The sequence below is a fragment of the Tinamus guttatus genome, unplaced genomic scaffold, assembly GCF_059628265.1.
Source record: "Tinamus guttatus ecotype Peru unplaced genomic scaffold, ASM5962826v1 Tinamus_guttatus_pri_ptg000247l, whole genome shotgun sequence".
Taxonomy (NCBI): Eukaryota; Metazoa; Chordata; class Aves; order Tinamiformes; family Tinamidae; genus Tinamus; species Tinamus guttatus.
The window spans coordinates 4121617-4146589 of NW_028288781.1; the positions used below are offsets into that span (position 1 = coordinate 4121617).

The 24973-nt window shown below is 37.7% G+C and overlaps 1 protein-coding gene across 1 annotated transcript; it reads right to left on the reverse strand.

Moving 5' to 3' along the window:
* Positions 1–456: 456 nt before the first annotated feature.
* Positions 457–23736, reverse strand: OTUD4 (OTU deubiquitinase 4). The gene is made up of 21 exons (XM_088526533.1): positions 23434–23736; positions 22122–22205; positions 21419–21469; positions 20049–20095; positions 18085–18157; positions 17575–17656; positions 16952–17096; positions 15406–15463; positions 14938–15055; positions 14625–14689; positions 13425–13525; positions 12610–12734; positions 12303–12483; positions 11395–11560; positions 10020–10140; positions 7928–7983; positions 7305–7388; positions 6586–6718; positions 5412–5681; positions 4652–4692; positions 457–2915 (listed from the first exon to the last, which is right to left on the reverse strand). The coding sequence occupies exons 1-21, from the start codon at positions 23596–23598 to the stop codon at positions 1677–1679; spliced, it is 3405 nt and encodes a 1134-aa protein (XP_088382659.1). The 5' UTR covers positions 23599–23736; the 3' UTR covers positions 457–1676.
* Between the last annotated feature and the right edge of the window lie 1237 nt (positions 23737–24973).

Sequence of the window (24973 nt, forward strand, 5' to 3'; positions counted from 1 at the left end):
ATCTGTTCAGAGGGGGTGTACGTATACACACCACACACACAGTAACTTTAGGCTTCAGTGCTGACTTCGTCCTCAGCCAAAGGAGGGGGGGATTTAAAAACCAAGGAAGCCAAAAAGCTCCTGCCTGTGCTGCTGTGTGCTGCACCTGGCCCCTCTCTTACCTGCTCATTGGTTGTAGTTGAGGGGGTAGCCACAACTATTTGCAGCAGCAGAACAAAGCCACAGACTTCCACTGCATAAATATCACTTAAGGAAAAAAAAAAAAGTGGAAGGACAAACATTTATTTTAGTTAGGGGGTTTATACACAGCATGCATCTGAAGTGTTGTGGATTTTTTTTCCCCCCTCTCTCTCTTCACATATAGCTATTACTCAAGTCTTCCTGATCCAAGGGTGTACAATCTCAGACATTAATAAAAGGGTACCATCACCTCTTACACTAGTATATACAGAGATATAAAAATATACACAACAGTTTATTTTACAGAGCAACAGAGCTGTGTGAATACTGTGTACACCACACGCAGGGTCTGGGCAGCCAAGTATCCAAGCTGCAAAGGCAAGAGGAACACTGCAGCAATCCTTCCAGGGTCAGAAGAAACAGCAACCAGAATTCTGACACAGTGTAAAAATATACGGCAGAAGCCACTTTCTTCTGAATTCTAGGGAAAAGCAGAGCACACTTGGAAACTATACCCAGGTTGGTTTTAAAAAAGTAGTTCCAGCAATGAGCTGTACATGCAAAACACAAATTTGCATCAACAAAAAATACTGAACAGTAGCTCATCATACAAACTTAAAAAAGTAACATGTATTTTATGCATCTCTCCTCACAAAACATCTAGGATTTGTCAGTGCATTAGTGTTAAAGTGGCATTAAAAAAACTTCTGCTATTATAACAGATTCAGAATTATTTTGGAAATGCATAGCATCTACATTTTTATTGTCTTTGTAATTATTAAGTTGGCGTAGGCACCATTCTAGTCGCACCAGCATTAAGAATTCTTGGTGGAAATGGCCATTCCTATCAATTAATACACAGCTATTCTTGACTGCTTGTCTTGATTTTGATTTCAACAAATGCTTTTCAAAATTCAAAAATAGACCCTATAAATATTAAAAGAACTATATACAACATACCTAAGACACAAGGTTAGCTGGCTGCCATATGTGTAATACACAGAAGAGAAACATTCAAGTCTGACAGATTTGAGATGAAAGGCCTTTGGGTTGGAAGCATATCAAAGACAACAGTGCAGTAGGCTGAGAATTCCTTTAGCTCAGTTCGGAACTAAGGCATTGGATGATAAAATACACATTTATATTTGGTGCAATGTTACCATCAATTTCAGAATCCAGATCACAGCAAATGCTTTAATTTTTCACTCTAGGAAACACATTTAACCATCTTATATCGCAAACAAACCTTAATGGAAAAAATTTCAAAAACTAAACCTATATCAATGTTTTCTAATCTGACATCAAAGAAAAAATGCCAAGCCAAACAGGTTTTGTAATCCCCAAGAAAAAAAAAAAAAGTTTACGAGTTCATGTCCTCCAAGTCTTTGCTTACCAAAACTTAAGACCTTGGCCGTATAATGAAGAAAAAGATTAAGATCTGAAACATATACATCAAATGACTTTTTGCATTTAAAATTCTCAATTATCCATTCATTCTATGCGTGATGCCCCCTCTGATTATCTCCCAGCGTTGCCCTTCTCCTGTCATTTCTATATGGCCTCCCACGGAAATTTCGCTGGTACTGGTAGCCTTCATCTCTGCTTCTGCTGGGCGGTCCCTTCCAGGCTTCCTCATTCTTTTGGAACTGGTATCCTCCCCTACTAGAATAACCCCATTCGAGTCTAGGCCTTCTGCCTCCTCCATAAGTCTGGTTATAGAATTGCTTGGACCTGCCACTTTTCAGCATATCAGAAACTTCACTTTCATCTTCGGAGCTTTCTTCGCGTGTTCTCTGTGCCCTGCTTTCTGTGTGTACATGGCCAGGACCCTTGGAGTCTCTAGCTTTATCAGCCTTTTCCTTACGGCTAGGAATGGTGCTTCTCAGTTCATTTTTTGGTGGCTCTGCCAACAGTGGAGCAGTAGGTTTCTGCATCGCTGCCTGCCTCTCAAGCCCCTGTGCTTGCGGGGTACGTTTTTGCAGCCCAGTTATTGCTTGTCTAGCAGAAGCTGTGGGAGTGCAAGTTGGCTCTGACTTGGATGCTCTGGCCAGTGATTCCTTCGGGGCACTGCATTCACGGCTAGCACCAGCCACAGGCAGCGGTGCCACGGTGTAGCCACCGCCCCCGGTGGGCTGCTCCACACAGCTCCCTCCAGGAAGCGGAGGGCTGCACCCTTTAGCCAAATACCCGGTCGCTGAGCTGCCAGGGGTCGCCTCTTTCTCCTCAGGTGACAGGACAACATTAGGTCTTGCTGCTGAATTGTCAATAAAACCATGAACTGGGTATCCATACCAGAAGTGAGGAAAGAAAGGAGGCGCTATTGGAACAGCTCCTATAAAGGGACTGTGTCCAAAGGGGAGTTGTGGGAACATATTTTTGCCTCTCAAGGACTCATCATAGTTTGTGTGAAGAGTCTGCACTGGAGCCTCTGCTTCCACACAGATTTGTCCTCGACTTTCTGACACCTGAGCTGTAGGTATAATCAGAGGCAGTGATGGAGACCGACTGTCAATGTGGGAACTTTGACCATTGGATCTGGCCTCGTTCTGAGGAGGAAAGTGCCTGTTTGTTCGTGCGGTTTCATTTTCATTCAGAGTCGGCAGAGCCTCCTGGAACCAGAGGTTGTGCGGATACACAGGCAGGGAAACATTGGCGTACATTCGACAGGCAGCTAAATAGGCCTGATGCAGGGGGTATAGGTAAGAATGGGGCGCCCACATGGGACAGCTGTATGCCTGAAAGACCAAAAGAAAAAAGTCTATTGAATATTCATGTACATGTATTAGCACACAGGTTGTTTACCACTTCAAAACAGTTAATGACAAATGAAAGTAGTTTGCTTCACAGTGCCCTCAATTTCAAATAATTTCTGGGGTTTCAGGATCATGTTCCCATTTTTTGTGTTTGCACCAAATACAGCAGGAACAGGCAGCAGTTATCACTAACAAAAACTTGATCACACAGTTCCTGCAATTAATTTAAAAATAGGATGCTGTAAGCCATGTTTTAGTTATGTATTTTAAGATATAAATTTCCAACTCACTTCAAAAAATATCACAATTATTAATGCACTCTAATAGCTCACTTAGCAAAAACCCCCACCACCACCACAATAAAATCATACCATACATACATGCTCACCTCAAGAATAGACCTGCATTGACACCTGAAATGAGGCCACTGTCCAAGGACAATCCTTAAGGATTAAAGCCTATATTTGTTCACACACCTACTCATTAGCCTGCTCAAAGCCTTTTCATAAGGGGTACCAACTTGATCCCTAGGCAAGATAGTTTCCAGGGTCTGGAAATCCCTGGACTCCAGACCTGTCCAGAGACAACATTTTTAGCTGCAGCTTTTTCAACGCCACGGGTGACTTTAACACTCAAGTCACCCATCTCAGGGAATGGCCCCCATCCCTCCTCAGCAGGCAGGGACACAGTTTCACTACTCAGTGCTAGGGCTCACCAGCACAGACTTCGCTGTACATGGACAGCAACTGGTGCAAGAGGGATGATACTAATAGCATAATGCCAAGGTCCACATTTCAGGCCACACAACAGCACGCAAAGCTGCTGGAGGTACAAGGAAAGAAAATATTTAAGAACCAGGCAGGGAGTAAAGGCCAAAACCTGGCATGGTCTTGTCTGTGCCACCCACAGAGAAGAGTCCCAGAAATAAACTACTGAACCAGATTTTGTCACCGAAGTACTACTAAAACTGGGTAATTTGACCAGTAGATGGTGCTGAAGCACCAAAATGACAGACAACCTAAAAAACATATCCCAGATAGGCTTATGAAACACTGTTCAAATTACATTGCAATCACACCTCCTGATGACTTATGGATTTTCCATTAAACAAATTAAAAAAAGACTTAAGTACATAAAGCTATCCAATCTAGTTTTTCTTTGTATGTTGTGCTGAACACTTTCCTCCTTTCAACTCCTCTAATTCTCTTCCCTCCCTATGCAAACATGACAGAAAATCGTTACATTTTATAGCCAAAGTCTCATGAAACATGCCTGAGAGCTTAACAGTTTTTCCAAAGTGGTTTGCCTGAGAGAAGAGGTGAGAGAATGTGGAAAAAGGAACACTTATACCATTTGTGTTAGGGCTGGTCAGTTGCTTCTGTGATAACATGTTGCCTCTTTGGACAATCCCCTCCTCTCAAATTGCACTCCATATGCCTATCAATCACTATTTTAATTACTTAAAAAGTCAAAAGTTAAAAGACTGCCCTTAGCCTGCATAGGTAGGCCAGACATGCAAGTAGCTTGTGGGAACCTCCACAGAGAAAGGTCTACAAAGGCTTGACCACTACACAGACATGCTATGAAGCTAGGTGTGTGTGTGTGTGTGTGGGGGGGGGGGGTTCTCTTTCACTCTGCACTGCTTCCAAAAGGGGCATCACATACAAACATTTTATGGTATTACAAACCTAGAAACATAAGTATGTTTAGAAAGTTACCTTCACACCAAGATTGAAGAAAAATCTAAGAATATTCTTATCTGCAGAAGAAAACAGAAAAATCCATGAAGACCTACAATATCATATTTCATCTAATACAAATATTAATCCCCACAAAGTTCCACATCAGTAAAAAACAAACAAACTGGCATTTTAAGCTGCTGCTGCTTGCACATCTTTAACTCTTCTTTTGTCACCATAACAATATCTGCAGCTTACCTGCAATCCAAATTTCACTTTAACCATTTATGAAACTGACCTTCCAGGTTCTGTCAGTAAATGCCTGTCACTATGCAGTAGACACAGAATGTCCTTAAGAATTTTTTTTTTTTTGCAATATACTTAATATGCCAAAGCCCACATTTTTACAGATCAGTAGGGAAATTGTTGAAAAAGCTTCAAACTTGACTGCAAATATTATTTTCATTACTGTATAAAGAAATAGATCTTTGAAGAAAGTCTTATAAATTCACAAAGCCTCAAGTTACAGTGGGATAAACCAGCAAGCATAAAATGATTATATCAGATTTCTAGGTGTAATCACTTTAAAACTGCAATGTTAATGCACAACTAGAAAAGTGACTAGATGACTCTATCACTTCCTTCCCCTTCCACCCCAAAGTAATGGAAATGCAAAAACTAGATCTTTTGAAACGGCTTAAAGCACAAGACAGAACAAGTAAGTTGCCTTTATTTAGGTTTCAAGCAGACCCATGAGAAAAAAAAAAAATGGTGCAAGACAGGTCAGAGAGCTTCTCACCTTTAGGCAAGTCATCCTCAGTATTGCACAGGGAGTAAGAGGGTGCAACAGCTCTTTCTCCCTTTTCACTAAGGGGAAATCCAGGATACAGTGGATCCTGATAAGGATTCAGAGTCTGAGGCAAAGGCATTAAAGGCTGGTTAACTGCTTGTATTGACACAGGAACTCCAGCAACTGGAGCAGATGTTACCTGAGCCTGGGATACAACAGAATCAGGTCCCGTTGGGGGGGCCGGCATCAATGAAGGAGCAGGTATTTGAGTTGGAATACCTAAGTGGGGGAAGAAAGAAGAAAAAAAAAAAAAAAAAAAAAAAAAAAAGGAGAACCCTCAAATATACAGCTTTAAACAACAGTTACAGTGGGAAAGCAAGCTTCAAAGGAAAAAAAAGTATTCTGGGAGACAAAGGAGGAAATATTTGAGTCATGAAGTTGAACACAGGAAGATTTGCCTAAATGCAGAGAACTGCGTTCAGAAGGGATAAAGAGTTAAACTTCCCAGAAATAATTAAACCTTGATTATACTTTTTTTAAAAAAATACAAAGGCCGGGGCGGGGGCGGGGGGGGAGAAAGAACGAGAGGGAGCTTGCATATACTTCTTTAAACTTCTAGTTCAGACTACTCATTTTTAATCACCTCTGAACCTGAGGCCAGATTGCCTGGGCTACACACCTTCCATCACTGATGCAGTCAACTCAGGTATGTCAAGACAATTACAGCAACTAAAGTACCACGCGAACATGCTATGCTGACTCCAAAGACAGTTCTCATACAGAAAGATAAAAGAGGGATAAGATACAGTGCCTAGCTAAATGAGCAATATTGAATCTAAGCCAATTCCACACATCAGGGGATGAACAGAGCAAGTTTTGCACTGGTTTTGCAAAAAAGTGAGCTGAGGACCAGACTCATTAGATAGCTGGACATTCATCTCCTTCACATTTCATATAATGAGTCAGGTGAGTTATATGTATGGGCAATTCAAAAAACAAACAAACAATCTACTAGAACTTCCACAAACTGAGCAGTGAGTAGCTATATCCCCTTAGATAGTTTGCCTTTAGGATGTGAAGCTACTTGAAATTACCCCTCCTGGGAGGATTTTCAGTTTAGCAAGATGGTTAAAACCTGCACCAGGGTTAGTGGTTTCTGAAGTGCATTAATGTTTCTTCAAACCTGGCAGTCCATAGGTTGCTGGCTCACTTGGCCAAGCTGGCACAATGGTTGGTATAGAAGGCACTGTTGGAGGCAGATGCACCTCAGAAAAGATTGGTGCGGGAGTCACACTGGGCAAGCAGTCAGTCAGTTTCTGTGAAACAAAAGAATCACAGAGAATTATTCTAAATGTCTTGTCTCTGAGCCCTAAGTAGCCCAGCCTACACCAATAAAGGCTCGATGGCTCAGCATTACCCATACTAGCACTATCACAACAGTTAACTAGCAGTGTAACAAACTGTACATATAAGAGTTGAGAGTTAAGAGTTGAGATGTCAGGTGTGAAGAACTGTGCACTGAGCTCTATAGTGCCTGTACCACAAGCACTACATTTAGACTCTGTGAATCTCTACAAGACAAAAGAAAAGCCACCCTCAAACTATTACAATGACATCAAAGCATGCTGAGGGAGGGACAGTAAGAACTTAAGGGAAAGATATGAAATATTCAATCTCAGAATACAGAAGGATACAGCTGCTTTTCTATCATGGTTTGCCATTTTACATTGGACACAACAGATTCTTAACTGTAAAGTGGGGCATCTTGATATTATCACCATAGTAATTGCTACCTAATTAAAAACCTACCAATAATAACACATACTTGACTGTGATGAAGTTCCCCTTTGTCTGAAGTCTCCCAACCAAAAAAAAAAATGAAATTAAACAAATATTTCTTACTTGTTCAACAAGAACTGGGGAGTCTTTTTTCACTTGTTCCAAAGGAGAAGCAGCTTTTGGATAACTCTCATCTTGACTGTTCTTCTAAAGCAAAGTTAGAAACAACAGGCATGGCTAGTCTAATAACAAAACTTGTTTAAAGACATTCAAGGATACTGAAACATACTACATAAGACATGGGCTAAGCATTAAATCTTCATTATACTAGTATAATATTTTGCTTGTTGAAAGGGCAGCAGAGATAAGACCCAACCAGAGGCCATGAATCTTAAAGTTCAGAGATCATGGTCTGTTAGCATAGTAGCTATTGGTAAACCTCAAATCTTCTATGATACTAGTGCAATCTGTGCCTAAGTAATTGCAAATCTAGATTCACAAGTGCCCTTGATAGCCTAGATTTGAGAACTCAGATGGCACAGAAAGACCACAAGTATAGGTTAAAAGGGCTGAGGAAGCTGACGGCAATACAAAGCCTCAAATCTTAGAATAACTTCACCAAAGTTGTAAAGCAGCAGCAGCAGTCACAGCTCAAAAGGCAGCTATCGCTCTGCCAATTATGTATTATAGAAGCAATAACATTAAGAAAAAATAAAATGAAATTTTGGTCTTTTCTTTAAGATTACCTCAGATGAATTTGGCTCAAGCTTCTGACTTAAGTGGATGTGTCTGGAATTTGACTCTGTAACACCAAGACATAACCTAGTAAATGAACCATTACACCATTTATGGCTATTACAACTTAAGCCAGTTAAAGTTTGTCTTTCCAAAAATTAAACCTTCAAAATAAAGTTTACCTCACCATATATTACCTCAACATATCCAGCAAATACAAAATTCATTTCTTTCCCAGTAACAAAGGATCCCAAAGCTACCAGTTGTTAGGGCAGCAGCTTAACGCAACTACTCTAATCAGGATTTTTCAAAATTCTGCATGAATTCTTTATTAAGAGTTGTTAACTGCTTTTGTGATACCTGGGGGAAGCAAGAAAGTAAGACAGACATCTTTGCTTTAAATGCATATCATTCATCCTACATCTATCCTAGTGAAGGAAAAAAAAAAACCAATTTGTACATCAATTAGAGTGAAAATGCTTCGATTTCCATATGCAAGTCCTAAGAAGTTTAAAGTTTTGTTTACTTTTGACTGCATAAGATCAGTTCAGAATGCTTCAGTGTTCCACAGATTTAGAAAGCTTTCCCACTGATATAAGCAGCTTAATATCTTGAGCTCCAGCAAATATCTGGGGGGGGCTAGGGGGAGGTGTTTAAAAAGACACAGGCACAAATACACACACAGTCATAGCATAACCTTCATATGATAAAATTCGTACTTTCCCCCACACACAATTTTAAGCTAGGCTCATATCTGACAACCTCTGCTTGTCAGTCCATCACGTTCCGCCCCCAGTCATGTATTTAATAGCAGCTGTGTGTGTATTTTTTAAAAATTAGTCTATGCATTGTCACTGCAACACTTAGACTACACACCATTAGCTAAAACAATGTTGATTACTGGAAATTACTCCCAATTCCCCCAGGACCTACTGGGCTCAAGATATTTTGAGGAAAATACAGCTCATTCCTAGATTTTAGCCTGTTATCAGAAGCAATGCAATCAAGAGCACCACAAAAAACTATAGGAAAATGAATACATGCTATACACGCCAATAAAATCTGTCAGGATGCTGTTATCCTTTCCTAGATCAAGGCTCTTCGTATTGCAAATCAAGTTACTTTTCAGAGGTCTCAGGAATGAAAAGATTTGCTCCTTGGACCCCATTACAGCACAGGTGCCATAAAAATACTATGGTAAAAGCAGAGTCATTCCTAAAGTGATAAGGTGAAAAGGATTTAAAAATCACAGCTGCTATGAGGGGACCAAAGAGTTGGAATTTTATTTAGTCAAGGGAAAGAAACAGAAGCAGCTAAGGTCAAATTCAGTGTTCAGATAGAGCAAAGTTAACAGGACAAACATAAATAAAAATAAATAAATCAGCAATATTTGGCAAGGATTTACTGACTATCTGCCAACTACTTGAAAGCTAAAATTTTAACAACGACTTGTAGGTTCCACTTCCTCACAAACTGAGAAAAACCTACAGTCAAAGGGAAACTACAAAGAGTTAGGGGCAGAGGAAGATGAGAAGACCCAAACAACTTTTGACTATTCAAAAGCCATTTTACATAAAAATTAGCGGAGAGGGCAATTCTTGATTATACATTCTCCTCTCCTCATTCCTGTAGCACTTGATGCTAACCCTTAACCCTGCCACATCAAAAACTTGAAACCACTTTTCCTCTTAACCAACCCCTGTAAGCACTCTTAGCACTCCTCCACTGCCCCTTTGTCACACTTGCTCCAATTTCAACAGAATCTAACGTATGGCAGCTCTGATAGCACTGCATTTTGGCTTTTCATTTTTCTCTTTCACTACAAAAATGCCAAGAAGGTGCCTGTTCCTTCAGGTGCACTCACAAAGCGGGAAGTCCTGCCCTTTTTCTTCCCCAAGCACAACCTTGGCTACCTTCGGGCTGCCTTAATTCAATACAATGTTGTGTTGCTTTTTAAAAACATTTCTTTTTCCTCTATTTGGTGGCTGAATAGATGCCTCATCTTGAATAAATTCAAGAGATTATGATTGAAGACAAAACTGAAAAAAAAAAAAAAAAAAACACACAAACTAAACAATACTTGTGAAAATATTTTCACATTACCTTTATTCTTCTGCTCTTCCACTTCAGCAGTCCACTTGCTGTTTCTTCTCTCATTATTTGAGAACTTTTTCTGGTTGAAGTTATCAACAGTCTGCGTGGCAGCTTGACAAGCTGACTGACTCTAAAGTAAAGTTGACAAAAGTAGAAATTAGATTTTTTTTTTCTTTTTTAAAGAAGCCTGATCAAACTTTGCCATCTGATATGACATTATTATACCTTCATCTCATACGTGTATTTCTCTTATTCCTCTGCAGAAGAAAAAACTTAGCATCATGCAGATTAATCCACTCTTACATGTTGCTTAATTTTTAGAGGTTTCCTTTAAAAGCATTCATATTGTTACCTTACAAAATAAAGTTTTTCTTCTTTTTTAAAAATTAAGACAACTTCCACTTTAAAACTGCAGCCTCCTTCTGGGGTCCATACATACAACACAACCACAACCTAGAGGGAGACTGAAGTCTAAGGACGGGAAGATGCATCCAAATAATTCTTTTTCACAAAGGCTCATCTTTTATCTACTCTTTTATCCCCAGAGTGGTTCTCTTTTCAGTTTGGCCAAGGACTTAAATCCAAAAAGCCCCACGCATTTTTAGAGGAAACCTATGTGGGCCACAAATGTTTTCCCCAGCAGATATGCTCTCTAGGCTTAGGGGGGGAAAAAAAAAAAAAAAAAAAAAAAAAAAAAAAAAAGGAAAGAAACAACTTTCATCTGCTTATTTTAAAAACTAAACACAGCCATCAACAGCATAATCCAAGTTTGAACTTGGAGCATAAGCAAGTTTGAACCCTCAAAAATTCATTATCTATATCACTATGCAAATTCTCACATCAGTTAGTTTTAAGGCTAGAAAAAAAAAAATCACTTACAGGCAAAACAAGATTTCTGTGAACTAAATGGAAAACAACAGTCATCTCTACTAATTCAAGCATCACATCACCATTTACTGAGCTACTTCTTAACCTGAAGCTGTGCTCCAAGACAAATTCTGCCTCCACCTTTAAACTCTGATTCTGCAGAAAAGGCAACATATAAATTGATTCTAATCTCTGTTGAAGAGTGCAGAGCTTTCCCAAGACATAAGCAACACACAAGAAAAAAAGCTCATGGCTTTGGAAGCTCTACTTCTACTACATTTTAATGCCTAAAAACTGTGCACAGTGGACACTAACTGTTTGCAAGAGACGCTACACAGTTTGTCTTGCATTCAGAGTATTGCAGATGCACAAATTTCAGCGTAGGAAGACATGCAAAGAGAATACCCTCTGACTTTGCAGTTGCACTATAATGCAAAAGCTGCAAATCCAAAGTTCTCAGGTAATGGTTCAAGGATACGCAAGAAAACAAAAAGCACTAGTAGTTGAAAAAGCATACATTAGAAAGGGCAGGAAAAGCTTGCTCATCCCTCTGCTGAATCTCATAAAGTGAACGAGATTCTTCTATAGCCCGTTTCTCCTTCCGTTCCTCTGGAGACAGGCCAAAATAGTTACAATCTCTGTTATTCTGGTTCAGATCTTCAGTTCTCTCACAATCTGGTTTTCTGTAAAGAACGACAGACCACATCACTTCATCAAGAAAATCCAATTACCACCTAGTATCAAATAAACTCAGGATTAAGAAAGAAAGAAAGAGTAATTATGTAGCATTGTTCCTGTGATTGTATATGCATTCATATTCTTTCCTCCTCATTACAAGTTGTGAGAACATAGAAGAGAATTAACCCACCACTTATTCAATTCGACACTATTTAGAAAGACTGTAAAGTTAACTACAGGTATTAGATCACAGTTAAAAAAAAAAAAAAAAATCAAATACCTACATCAAGTGATTTAATCCCCTTCTGCACCACACCATCTCCCTAATTTATCCATTGCCACATAAAATAAAGTTGAGAAAGAAGATTTCCATAAGTGCAAGAAAAAGTCATTCAATGTCAGAAGCATCACTATACAAAATTAACAAACTAGTCAATGTTTGATCTTTAAGAACTGCTTAACTGAACTATCTTTAGGATATTTATGCCTTCACAGGGGGTGACAGGAAACATGACAAAAGTGTCAGCATCCTTAATTCTATTTGGAGTTACAGTGCAGAAAAGTGGTCAAACAGACCAGAAGTTTGTTTGCATTCAAGTACAGAACAGTTAACAGAAAGATGGTAGCAATAATCAGGGCAATAAGTGTATTTCAAAACAGCATGTGGGAAGCATCTGAAATAGGCACTCAGGCTACAACAAGGTTGGCTAGAATCCTAGGTAAGGAAAATGTTATTTGGAGGCATACCTTACAGTTTGGGAAGGATTCCTGCTTGAAGATTTTTGCTCAGTTGAGGTCTGATGAGACTGGGGTCCAGAACATAGGAACTGATGCTGCCTGGTTCCCACAGTATGCTGAAGTCGAGGAGGTAGTGCTGACTGGGGTTTCACCAGCTTGCTCTGATTCTTTAGCCCTCTGCAATCTACATCTGCAATACAGAGGTAAATATATATATATATTTATATATATATAAATTATAGAGAGTTTTTTATCGTCTAGGACAAAACTTTTGACAGTAAGGATTCCATCGCAGAAAGACAGGTAAAAATCATACCAGGCTGAGCATTCTGCCCCCATGTTGGGAAAAACTTTTTTATCTTCTTCCCTGGCACAGTGTTCCAACCCTCCATAGGAGAGGTTTGCGGAAGAGGTTTAAGGCTCTTCAGTGAGACAGCATGCCTAAAAAACAACAGAGACAGGGAAGACAGGAGGGGAGCTTTAATACCAATTAACACCATATGTTTATTAAAGCAGATGGATCTTTATGATTATACTCAAGCAATGAATAAAGCAAAAAAAATTGTTTAAGTTATGGTCTGATAAAACTATGAAAATTTAACCAGCATTCAACAGGACATAGATACTGTATGATAATAAATACATACCAAAATGAAAATGTGATGGCTTTTTTTTGAGGCAGGAAGTAAAATTCATCAGTTATTACTTGTGAAGTGAATATTATAATGTCTTTGAGACAGAGAAGCGGACAGCGATCTTAGAAAAGTAATACACTTAACAGGCAATTTAACCACAAATACCGCAACAGATGCCAGGTTTGAAAAACATTATACTGATGTTTTAGAACACAGAACAAAAACGGCATTTTTACCTGAGAATACTATTAGGAAGTCCAAGTAGTTTACATTACTTGAAAGGATGGCATTCAGGTTTATAAGAGATGTTGCAAATAGAGTTCAACTTGAACTCGAAAAAGGCAACAATGTGCAAGGTAACTTTCTATTCTTACAAAATTTTCAGTTTTCTTACCAAAGGATCTCTTCTTCCTTAGCTACATTGTTAAATATCAAATTCAACTACCTTGTTTTCTTTTTAAAAAAAAAAAAATACCAACAAGAAAACCATGCTTACTTTTCTCCGAGCTCTTCTACAAATACAACAACTGGACCATTCTCTGAGCAAACTTCTTGAATATGGGCATTATAAAATTTCCCATTATGGTCTAAGCGCACCTTAAAAATATTAAGGACAAAAAGGATTAGGTTCAAAGAATCAACTGAGAGGATATAACTCTTTATTGGCAACACTAAAAATAAATGCTTTACTCTAGGCAACAGCAGACCAAAGAAACAAACACCAGCAATTCAGTAAATGCATCAAAAGCAAACTTTGCTAAAGTTTCAATTCTTGAGAGAGAGAGAGAATGTGCTTTCCTAACAAAATAACTTAATGAAGTAGAAGCTTTCAGAACTACATGAAACAATTTAAAAGATATGTTTTAACAAAAATACCTTTCTCTTAGAAGTCACCCCCAAGTTTCATCATTAAAACCCCATTAGAGTTAAAAAAAGTGTACACACACAGTGTATGCACAGTGTATCTAACTCCTCTATTAAACTTTGGTGAACATGAGTTTCATTAAGAACATGAAGACCACCAATTTTTCAGAATTTACTCTTCAGCAACTTTTCAAAGAAAAGTTTTGGTTATATGGGATCAGTGTTACTTGTCTATAAAAACTAAACATTCAGAGATCTTACAGGACTGTTAAAGCTACCATCTGAAAGGGTCCTCATGCTGCATGACAATGCAAGTAATTCCCTTCAAGCAATGACATTAGAACAAAGCCACTTTACAAATAATCATCTGCAGATCTTAACATTAATGGAAACTATATTTCCTTTCGGTCCCTCTGAAAAGCTATGATTAAAAAACTCCCGAGTTAAGTGAACTACCTCAAATGCACCTACCTCCCATACAGGGATTAGCACTCTCCAGGATTCAGTAAGGACATATCGCACTGGCGAGCCCACATATACTTGTTTTCATACTTAAGCCTAAATCCTCTTATTTAAGATAATTTAACATAATCAGTCATCTTATTTAACATAACTCTTGCAGTTAAGCACCCAATTTTCTATACAGTAATGATCAGACTACATTCTCCAGCACCCCTTTTATGTGTAAGCTTCAAATCATGAACACAATAAGCGTACAAGCAGTTGAAGACACAGAAAAAATATTTAGAAAGAAACCAAAATGATATATCAAAACTGTTAACCAAGGGGGGGGGGGGGAGTCATCTAGCACCTAAAATGCAGCATTACTTACTTTACATTTATCACCAACTGAGTATTGCATGCCAGCAGCAATAGAAAAATCTTGTTTTTGCTGATCTGTAAATACATCAACAGAAATATTAGAATTATTTTACATATACTAAAACAATTACGTTAGCAATTTAATAAAAGTGCAAACCCCAGTAGTTTACGTTCTAAATCTACACACTGACCACATGGGGAATACCCATGCCTAAAATACAAACTACCACTTATACCAAACACTTACAGAAGCATGCTTTAAAAAGGCTCCACTTCAGATACCAACTTGCAAAAGATGTTACTTTAAGTATTCATTTACTTACCCCACTTGGATTGCAGCCAAACATCATATTCAACATTTCTGTAAACTGATGGGTTGAGTGATTTAAGAACTTTCTTAGGCAACACCAAGAAGGTAGGGTTCCCATTGCTCTTAAGGTGCTGTATGAAACAGAAATGCTGGAGTGGTCAATTACATTGATTCATAAATGAAAAACTGTAAATATCTAAGTATTCAAGCTTTAAACTTAAATAAAAAGAAGCTGACAATATATACTAGCTTTGAAGAAATAATTCAGCACGATTCCTTTAAACACACCAGAACAAAATTTAGAACTGAGCAGCAATAAAAGGACACTTCTGATATCAAATACAAACATTACTTTTCAAAGAACTAAGTAGTTTAAGCACTGTATGATAGGAACTCAAAATTATTTCATCAACAATAAACACTGAAAAAGTATAGCAGAATTTAAGTTGTTTGGGAGAAAAATAAACCGTAACACAAATACCTTGTTGCCAGAAAGTGACTTCAATCCATTCATATCGCTAACCATTGTAGCTTTACTTCTGAAAAGTGACAGAAGATGCTAGGGTAGTATTGTATTACAAAGAATTTGAAACAGGGCAAGAAATATCTTGAAAGTGGATAAAAGTATCTAATCTATCTTTCTCTTTATATTTCACTACATGAAACACTCATCTCTTTATATGAAGCAGCTAAATTTTTAAACAACTACATTACTATAATACATAATTAAAAATCAATATTTTTCTAAATCAGTTGTATGATGTCTAATTTACATGTACCTAACTAGTCATCAGTTGGGGGGGAGGGGAGGAAATAAACAAACAAACACAACACACACAGCACACCACACTTCTTCCAGAAAGATATAGATGACTTAAGCTTAAGACATGCAGAAACTGAAAACTTCAGGACTCCAAATAGGTAGAAAAATGTTTGTAATTTGGCTTAAGTTGGCTGAAAGCTCTTGCATCACAAAGACATTCCTTTTAAATCCAGGACATTAAAAGCTTGATATTCTCAAGTGAGTAAATGATCATCTTTGCAAGGGGGCCACAGAGGTTAGAAGAGCATTTTCTTAAGAATCACAATATCGATATCGAGTAATGCTACTGGTTAAGAACCACAGGGAAGTTCTAAGAACAGAAAGGAATGCAGGTTTCCACTCTGACATTTAACTACAATAATTGTTTCCATAGGCAGGAATATTTTAACTGGAAAGGTTCCCTAAATTTTTTTCTTTTCCAAACAAGAAAGGAAGTTAATCCCTTTCCTGAAACTTGGGTTTTCTTTCTGTAGCAATCTTCTAAAGGTTTTCAGCATAAGAGAGGAAAAAAAAACAACCACACAACAATCACACACACACACACACCCTGACATCTCAAAAATATTTCTACCACATGCCACTCTGTACTACAGCAAAGACCCCAGAAAGAGCTTTAAAGTTTTTCAGTGGGAAAAGGGAATATGCTGCATTAACACAGCATAAGTTCCAGAGCTTCAACAGAATTTTACACAAGCCAGAGTTTTAAGAACAGCATTAGACAACAGAAGAAAAACTGCCAAGACATAAATGTAAGTTTGCTTCTATATTGCAAAACAACTCTTACTTTAGTAATCAGTACGCCAAAACTCAACTAGCTGGAGCACCCAGGCCCAGCAAAAGAACCACTACCCATGAAAATACTTAATTCTTTTTTGATCTTTGTGAAACAAGTGGAGCAAGCTCCAGATGTATTCCACCATTAGCTATACCCAAGTGCCCTCTCTCCGACAGATTTTGACCCCCAAGAGGTAGGAGCAACACAAGTTGGATTAGGCTCTGTAACTCCATAAAGCTACATGAGCAAGCTAAGTAGTTCTCATGAAGTTACCATGCTCAGCCTGCGGTGTGCTTGTTCTCCCAGGGGATCACACTAGGTTGAACACAAGTGTTTCAACCTGTTAAGATTCCTCTACCCACTATGAATTTAAAGGACATCTTTCATGTGCATTGTTCAAAGGCAGTTTAACTTTTAAATCCCAGTTACCTGCAGTTGTCATCTTCTGAATCTGATGCAGATACTTCACTGCTACCATTACTTTCCTCTGTCACATCAACAGCACTAAGCTCTGCAACGATTTGCTTTACATCTGTATCAAAAACCTTTTCATACAGCAGCTCATATAGAAGAGCTGCGGAAGGAGAGAAGAAAGGACAAAAGCAATTGTAAAGTGAGATGTTACACCACCATTATAGAAACATTTCAAATTAATTCAACTTGGAAAAGCAAGTTGAAGTGTAAGTTGAAACAGTGAAGGCATTCTACAAATGGGTTGCAATGAGAACACTGATCAGAAATAATACAACAGATTAACATAAACAAAAATGTGATGAGCTACATTTATGAAGCACTCAGAAGCAAGTAAGTCTTTTCCTTTATATATATATATATATGTATATCCCCACATCATGCTTCAAAAACACAACATGGTAATAATTAAAGACTCGTAAGATGATACAATCATCAACAATTAATTTGGAAAATAGGGCTACTCTAAGATAGTAGTACAACTGCACATACAGTCTTTTCTCTCCCTCCAACTGACACCCAACAGGAATCAAGATTTTTGGTGAAAATAGACACTTTTAACCAACTAACACAATACTTACACTGGCAGAGAGCAGCTCTTTCTGAATACTCTATTGGGTAAACAATATCATAGTGGTTTCCATTTGAGAAACATAGCAACACCTTTAAATAAATAAATAAGGTTTATGTCACTCAACTTTAGCAGAAACAGTACTTTTTAAATGCCATTTACTGAGCCAGCATGCTTTGTTGAATTTCAATATCTAAAAGTCTCAATAAAGCACTAAAAAAAACTTAGTGGGCACTCTTTATATTAAATTATTTTGACCATATTTAAAGGTAACTGTGCAAGCCAGTTATCACCAGTAATTTAAAAAGTTTACATTACTATGAAGGCATACTACATCTCAAATATGGAACATGTATTTAAAAAACAGCCATATATATCAGTACAATAGTTATAGTATATACAGAATAAACTATGTAAATTGAATTCTCAGAGCATTTCATTGTATTGAATAGTAAGTTTTACATTATTTGCTGTTAATTACAATAGTCTTAATCTTTCAACATAGTCTTAAAAATTTTACCTTATCAGAAAAGCCATTTTCAGTTACATGTGAGGGAGAAGCATCTGGTTCCTGATAGATTATGAAATCTTTCCTAAGAAAGAAAGTACTAATTAGAATACACTTACTGTGAAAGAATACTGAAGAATATTACTGCAACTGACTCTGGTCAGAAAAAAAGGTTTACTTTTGTGATGTGTTTTGTGTTCTCAACGAAGACTTATAGTTAAAAATATATATATCTACATTTGTCCACAGGAGTTTTGTGGCAGGCTGCCCGTTTTTTGCATGTGAGGCTTCTGAGCAATACTGTGTCTGCGGTGCACCTTGGCCTTTCCTCACACAAAGGGAGGCTCATGGTCTACCACAGCAGTTCTCAGCTTACAACATCACAGAAGAGACTTACTATGGATACAGCTAATAAGGATTAAAATACAGCATTTGTTTTTTGTTCAAGTTATTTATACTCTTCTCTCTCCATCCAAGCAATAATACTGCTTGCAGAGTTACCATTCATATTTTTATCCCCATGTTTAGTAACTTTTTTTTTTTTTTTAAATCAACTTGATTTATTTTTCCTTTTCAGTGGAGAAGCTCCAAAAGCACTCATGCAACAATAGTCATTATTAATCACGACTCAACAACACTTTCAAATACACAATTTTTGATATAATTCACTTCTGATTATTATGCCAACTTTTTAAAAGGATTCTAAGTAGTTTTCTTATAAAATTTACATCTTATTCTATTTGTCTTGATTGTTGGATTCGCATACACTGTCCCTAAAAAAGCTTTCTATAACCATTCCCAGCAAAGAAAGAAGATAAAATGTAATTTGTGCAAAGCAATAAAACGCCCTAGAGAAGAGTAGAGTCAGTAAGGTTGAGTAGAGAGCTCAACTTTTTACTGTAACTGAACACATTGGCCTACTCCACTAAAATGTACTAACACAGCACACACTGAGCTGGTGACAAGTAAAACACACCAATGAAATGGAGGCAAACAGAGCAACGCCCATAAAGTCAATGGCTCTGTAAACCTGGAGAAATTCACAGTATTTTGCCCCTTGGAAAACCACTAGAAAGAAGAGGTTTGTTTTGTCAAGAGAGCCAGGAAATGCTGGCACTTTCCTGGCAGGTGAGCAACTTACCTAGGCTACACCCGCACTAGCAAATGAAAGTGCCCAAATTAAGCATTCTGGGCACTGAGGGAACGGTCGCTTCCATGCTAGTCAATTCTCACCTCCCAGAGAGGGTTCCCACAACTGTAACAGTCCACGCAACATCTGTGCTGCTGACCTGCACCCAGAATTGCTGGGGGCAACAGTTGGCACCCAGCTGCCAAAACACACCAAGGAACATGCTGGCAGCCCAAGAGACTGCTCCTGACGGCCTGAGGAACCCCTGCACCTCAAAAAATCATGTCTGCCAGGGCTCTCACATTTACATGGTGAAAAGAACAGGTCTTGCTTTTTAAAATGGAGAACACAGTGTAAAGAAAAAAAAAAAAAACATCCAGACAGCTCAGTTTCCATTCCTCTACAGATGAAACTTGGTGGGAAATGGGAAGAGAAAAACAACTGTAGCAAGAAAAATTACAATATGAAAACTAGCAAAACTACAAAACATATGATTCTACCTTTACAAATTTGTAGGCGAGACATGTGACATTATTGAAAGTTATTCAGATCCAAGATTAGATGTCACTTTCAAAAGTCCACTTTATTTTTATCCAATACTTTGACAGCTGTGTGTATACATACTCCCCCTAATTTTATATATATATATTTATATTTAAATGTGTATATATTATTTACCATATATTAATGTGCATATATTAAGTGTATAACTTTCTGGAGAACAGAGTTATAATTTGTCATATCTTTTGTCTTCCAAATGGTTAATTAACAAAAAGAACTGAATTGGTTGAAACAAACTAATTCATCATAACAGAACTCAGTTAAAAAAACAAAAGTTTATTCTTACTTGTACATAAGAGAAAGGGCACTTATTTCTACTTGTCCAACCCATTCCTGTATTTAAAAAAAAAAAAAAAAAAGTTAAATCAAATACACAAGTATTTTACTTCTTTTATCTGTAGATACATAGAAACAAGGAATTAATATCAAAAATTAACATAATGACACTAAGCTTGGATTTCTGCCAAAATAATAAGATTGGATTAAAAGGCACTTTGAAATAACAATAATTGTTCCAGTAAGAGCAAAAAAAGTGAGCTAAAAACAGCTACAGAAATGCAGAGCCATGATTAAGTATGACTTTGAAAAATGCCATAATCTTTCTCTTGCTAGATAAACAGAAGGCTAATGTACCAAAAGTGATTTTTGAGAAGCGTTACATTTATTGAGTGCTTTTTAAAATGTTAATCTCTTCCTTCAAAGCGTCTCGTTTTGAGGTCTTTTAACAACTGGAACAAGAACCTTGTGGCTTAAAAATCTTCTGCCTAAAACACAGACAACTAGCACTAGCACACAAGTATCTTGGCACAGACACATGGAGCACTACAAAACAAATTGGACAAACCACTTCCAAACAGCCCAAAATGATCCTGTGGTAGATAAAGTTACTCTACAGTGAATTTCTTGCATCAAAAATGTAAGTTCTACTGGAAAATAGCATGCCTTGCCACCTGGCACAGCATATAATCACAGGATCTGAATACCAGAACTTACAACTAAACATCTTGGAACAAACAAAACATGATAGAAATAGAATAGGCTAAAGACAAATTTTCCCCCTTTTACCACTCACTTTAGAAGCTGACTTCATCTGGTTGGCTATTCTAATTAAAGACTTTGTTGACCTAGAAAAAAGCCATGCTTCAATTTCTAGAATAGAAAAGTATATGCACAAACCCTATCTTAAAAAAAAAAAAAATAGATTTTGTAATGCTGTACAAGTGTTGTTTTACAGCTTATGATTTGTTAACCCTGCACTAAGTGCAACAACAGTCCATGACTATTGTTTCTAAAATTCCATACATCAGTAACTTTTTATTCTTCACGTAGTGCTTCCTTCAAGGACAGCTTAAAAAAAATGCTAGTCAGTGGGGTTTTCTTTTGTCTGGGGTGGTTTTTGTTGTTTGGTTGTTTTAGGGTTTTTTTTTTTTTTTCCCCTCTTTTCCTCCCTTCTCCCCAGAGGCTGGAAACATTTCAATACTCATTTCAGAGAAAGATAAATGTTTAAATCGAGATATGGAAAGCAACATATCTTCTTACAATAGGGAACATACACATAACACAAAGACCTCAAACTCGGTCAATAACTTTTTCAAGTAAAAAAAACTACCTATCAATAAAAGTACTGCTTTCTATTAATAATCAAGTTTAACATACCTGTGGGTTTTCCAAACATTTTAAGTACTCTTCAAAGGGCCCCTCTATGAACTGTATTTTAAAAAAAGTACAAATTAATTATATTTTTTATTTTCAGAGCATGCAGTCATATAGACTATGACCTGCTGTACTAATGATAAACTACCAACAGAAACTCAAGACAACTGTCCTCAAAGAGCTCACAATCTAAATACAAAGCAATGCAGATCAAGGGAAGAAATGGTCAAAAAGGTCAGTCTGAGTTCCAGAAAGCAAGAATGTCAACAGCTTGTTATCAACTATAACAGAGTTCAGCAGGCAAATTTATTGTAAAAGTAGTTAATTATCACAATAGGAACACTTTGTTATTTTTAATAAGTACATCATACTAAAGTAAAATCAATTCAGATTTTGATGGTATCACTTCAGGCTAAAAGAGCTGAAAAGCTTTGTACATTTGTTTGTTTTTTGCTTTTCTTTTTTCAAAGGAACATTAGTTCTCCTACTATTCCCAGTATCCTCCTAGTCCCAGTAATAGAGATCTCTTTCTAAGATTTGAAAATAAGTTACTACCATACAAGTCAGTTGACTCAAGAAGCATGGACTTTAAATCAACTAGCACACAGCTACAACAAACTCTACATATTACAAAGGTGGAAGGAATAAAATAAGATTTTTAAATAGTTAAGAGGAGGAAGAATTAAAAAAGTACATATATACTTACTGCTTCAAATTTCTCCCTATTTTTCCGAAGATAGTCTACACAAGCCATCCGAACATCGATATGCCGAGACTGACAGTATAACACCTGTAAAAGGAAAAATGAAAGAAAGTAACACTATTCCTTATGATTTTTGAGGAAAAAGCATAAATAATCAACTTCTGGATGGTAAATACTGCTTTGAAATAAATATTCTTAGAAGTAAGACCAGGCTAAGACATTTGCTCAAAAATGAAGTATTTATGCAAGTAAAATCTCAATTATTCAGCCAAAGATTAACTAACAGCAGAATTCTCAAATATACTAAATTCAAAATTCAACTCTAGGACTATTTACTGAGAGAAAGAATTAGAGCAATATTTGTTGTCCTTCTCTGATCCCTCTGAAAATAATTTTAGTTGATGAAGTAAGATTTCGTTACTGCGGGAAGGGATGAATAAATCTATTACTGTTTGTCAAAACCAAAAACTAGCCAAACCTAAGGATAAAGTGTCACATTCCCTTGATTTAAGAGGTGTAGCTCTGTTGTCCAAACATTTATTTGGAAGGCAGGACTTCAGAATCCAATACAACACCTGCATTCTACTCTCTGTTCAAGACAGTAAGAACCAAGTATTAGAAACTTAAGGGCTGGAAAAAAAAGTCTCAGTGGACTGAGGAGGAAGTTTGTTCATCAAGAGATCAATGTATTCATTATTCCCTTAACATAAAAGTTACTTTCAGAACAATAATGCTTGCTTGCCTAAATCTTTAAAAACTTAGTAGAGAAAGTAGTAAGACAAAACAAAAAAGGCAAAAGAAAACCCACACTTGTATACTAGTGCAGGTATTTTAACTCTCAAAACATAAGCACCAGAACTCTCACTGCTGTTGGTTTCTATTTAAAACACTATCACTTTTTTCTTTACGTTACACTGAAGCAAGGAAGGGAGAATTCAGCAGGAATAATAATATTGTTCTTTTTCTCCAAATTTACAACAAACAACCTAACTAAGAAAAAAGCCCTTAAGCTCCTTCTGCCAAATTCACTTTCCTGCACAATTTTATACAAAGCTATTTTCCCCAAATGCTGAAATCTCACATGAAAAACATAAGATGTCAAAATTAAAAAGCTTATTTTCTTAATGGTACATGAATGTTGTACACATGCAACGTCTCTCTCCTGGAGAAAGGGACACCTTCTCCCTTTTATTGGCAGACAACTGTCACATTGACCTGTACTTGTCTGCATTTTAACATTAATTACCATCCACTAATGAGATTCTCTACTTCCCATGCTTTTGTGTAAAGCAGCTTTATTCAAAAAAACAGTTACCTGCTCAGCCACAGCTCTGAAGAGACAAGATCCATCCTTGGCAACTCTTTTTCTGTATAAGCCCTGAGATCGCAAGTAGCGGTCCATAGAAGCGTCTCCAAGAGTGTCTGTGCCGCTGCCTTGCTGACTCTGTTCCCCACCATCTGCTTTACCCGCCGCCTCCATGTTTCCTGCTGAACGTTACCCCTCTCCTAACCCCACATTGTAACGCAAACCCACCAGGCAGCTCTAGGGCCGGGCAAAGGGAACTGTAGCAGGTGGGGACAGAGAGCACTGGCTTCTCTTTCTGCACTAGAGGCAGTAGCAACAGGAAAAGCAGCTGGTTTCACGTTATCAACTTGCATGTGGGAATCGCGGAGAAAAGAGCTTTCACTGCAGAGTCGGGACTTCTAGCCACACACAGTGTCGCTTGCAGGCTTCTCTAGAGGGCCTAGCAGTAGCTCCTGGAAGCTGCTCCAGCAGCGTCCCGATCCGACCTCTTCCTCCAGAGAGCGATTTCCCAGCGTTTACGTAGATGTTGCACGCGCTGGGGCTGCAGGCGGGAAAACAAAAGAGAAACGACATGTGCTACGGAGAGAAGGAAAAAGAAAACATCGCGACTTGCAGTTTATTTTCACTTTCAGTCGGGAGCCCGGGTGCTTCTGGGAGGTGTAGTCCCATACAGCAGGAAGCAGGAGCTACCCCGACCAAAGCCCCGTTTGTCCTGCACAGACATGCTTTTTATTATAGTAAGTGACCTACACCGTGTGTAGCATTTCAGGGACAGGCCTTAAACACTGGGGAAAAGAAACATTTTGATGCACAAATTTTGACGAGATAGCTTTCCAAGTGTGCAAGGCTTTTTTTTTTTAAAAAAAAAGAAAAAAAGAAAAAAAAGAAAAAAAAGAAATAAATCTGTAGATTTGTGCCTTACCCAAGGGGAAAGCTAGAAACTTTGATAGCATGAGTGGCAAGTAAAGTGTTACCTGTTACTCTTTAGGTTAAATTAACGAATTTTGAGATCAGAAAGAGCAGGGAAGTGGGAAGGAATGACCTTTCTAGTCACTGAACTTAAGGCAGACACTATGAGAAACCCCAAGACTCCTTATCCCTTTGTTCCCCTTCCTTTTGCTACCACCCTTAAAATTCTTCTTTTTGACAGTTACACAAACACTCTGATTTTCACTTTCACATAACAGAAATAAGGCCCAGGAAGTCAATGACTGAAGCTGTGATGTGACCTGTATGTAACAGTAACAGACTGGATATGTCAGTAGTTCTGTACAAGCCCTATCACACTTCACTTTCCTAAGAGGCCCAGGTTTGCCAGCAAGGAGCTGGTCTACAGAAAACAGAAGGAATCTCTCAAGGGTCTCTATAGCACGGAAGCAAAAGAAAAGCCCTAATGACACCTGAGGCTCTAAGACACAGGGAACTGCTTAAGTAGTGAGGTGATATAAGCCTTTAAGACAGGGAATGTGAGGTATGAACACTAGGGAAAGACTGGAGGGAAAGCACAAACTTTTCACAAGGTGAAAAAAGTCCAGTCCAAAGCTGAACA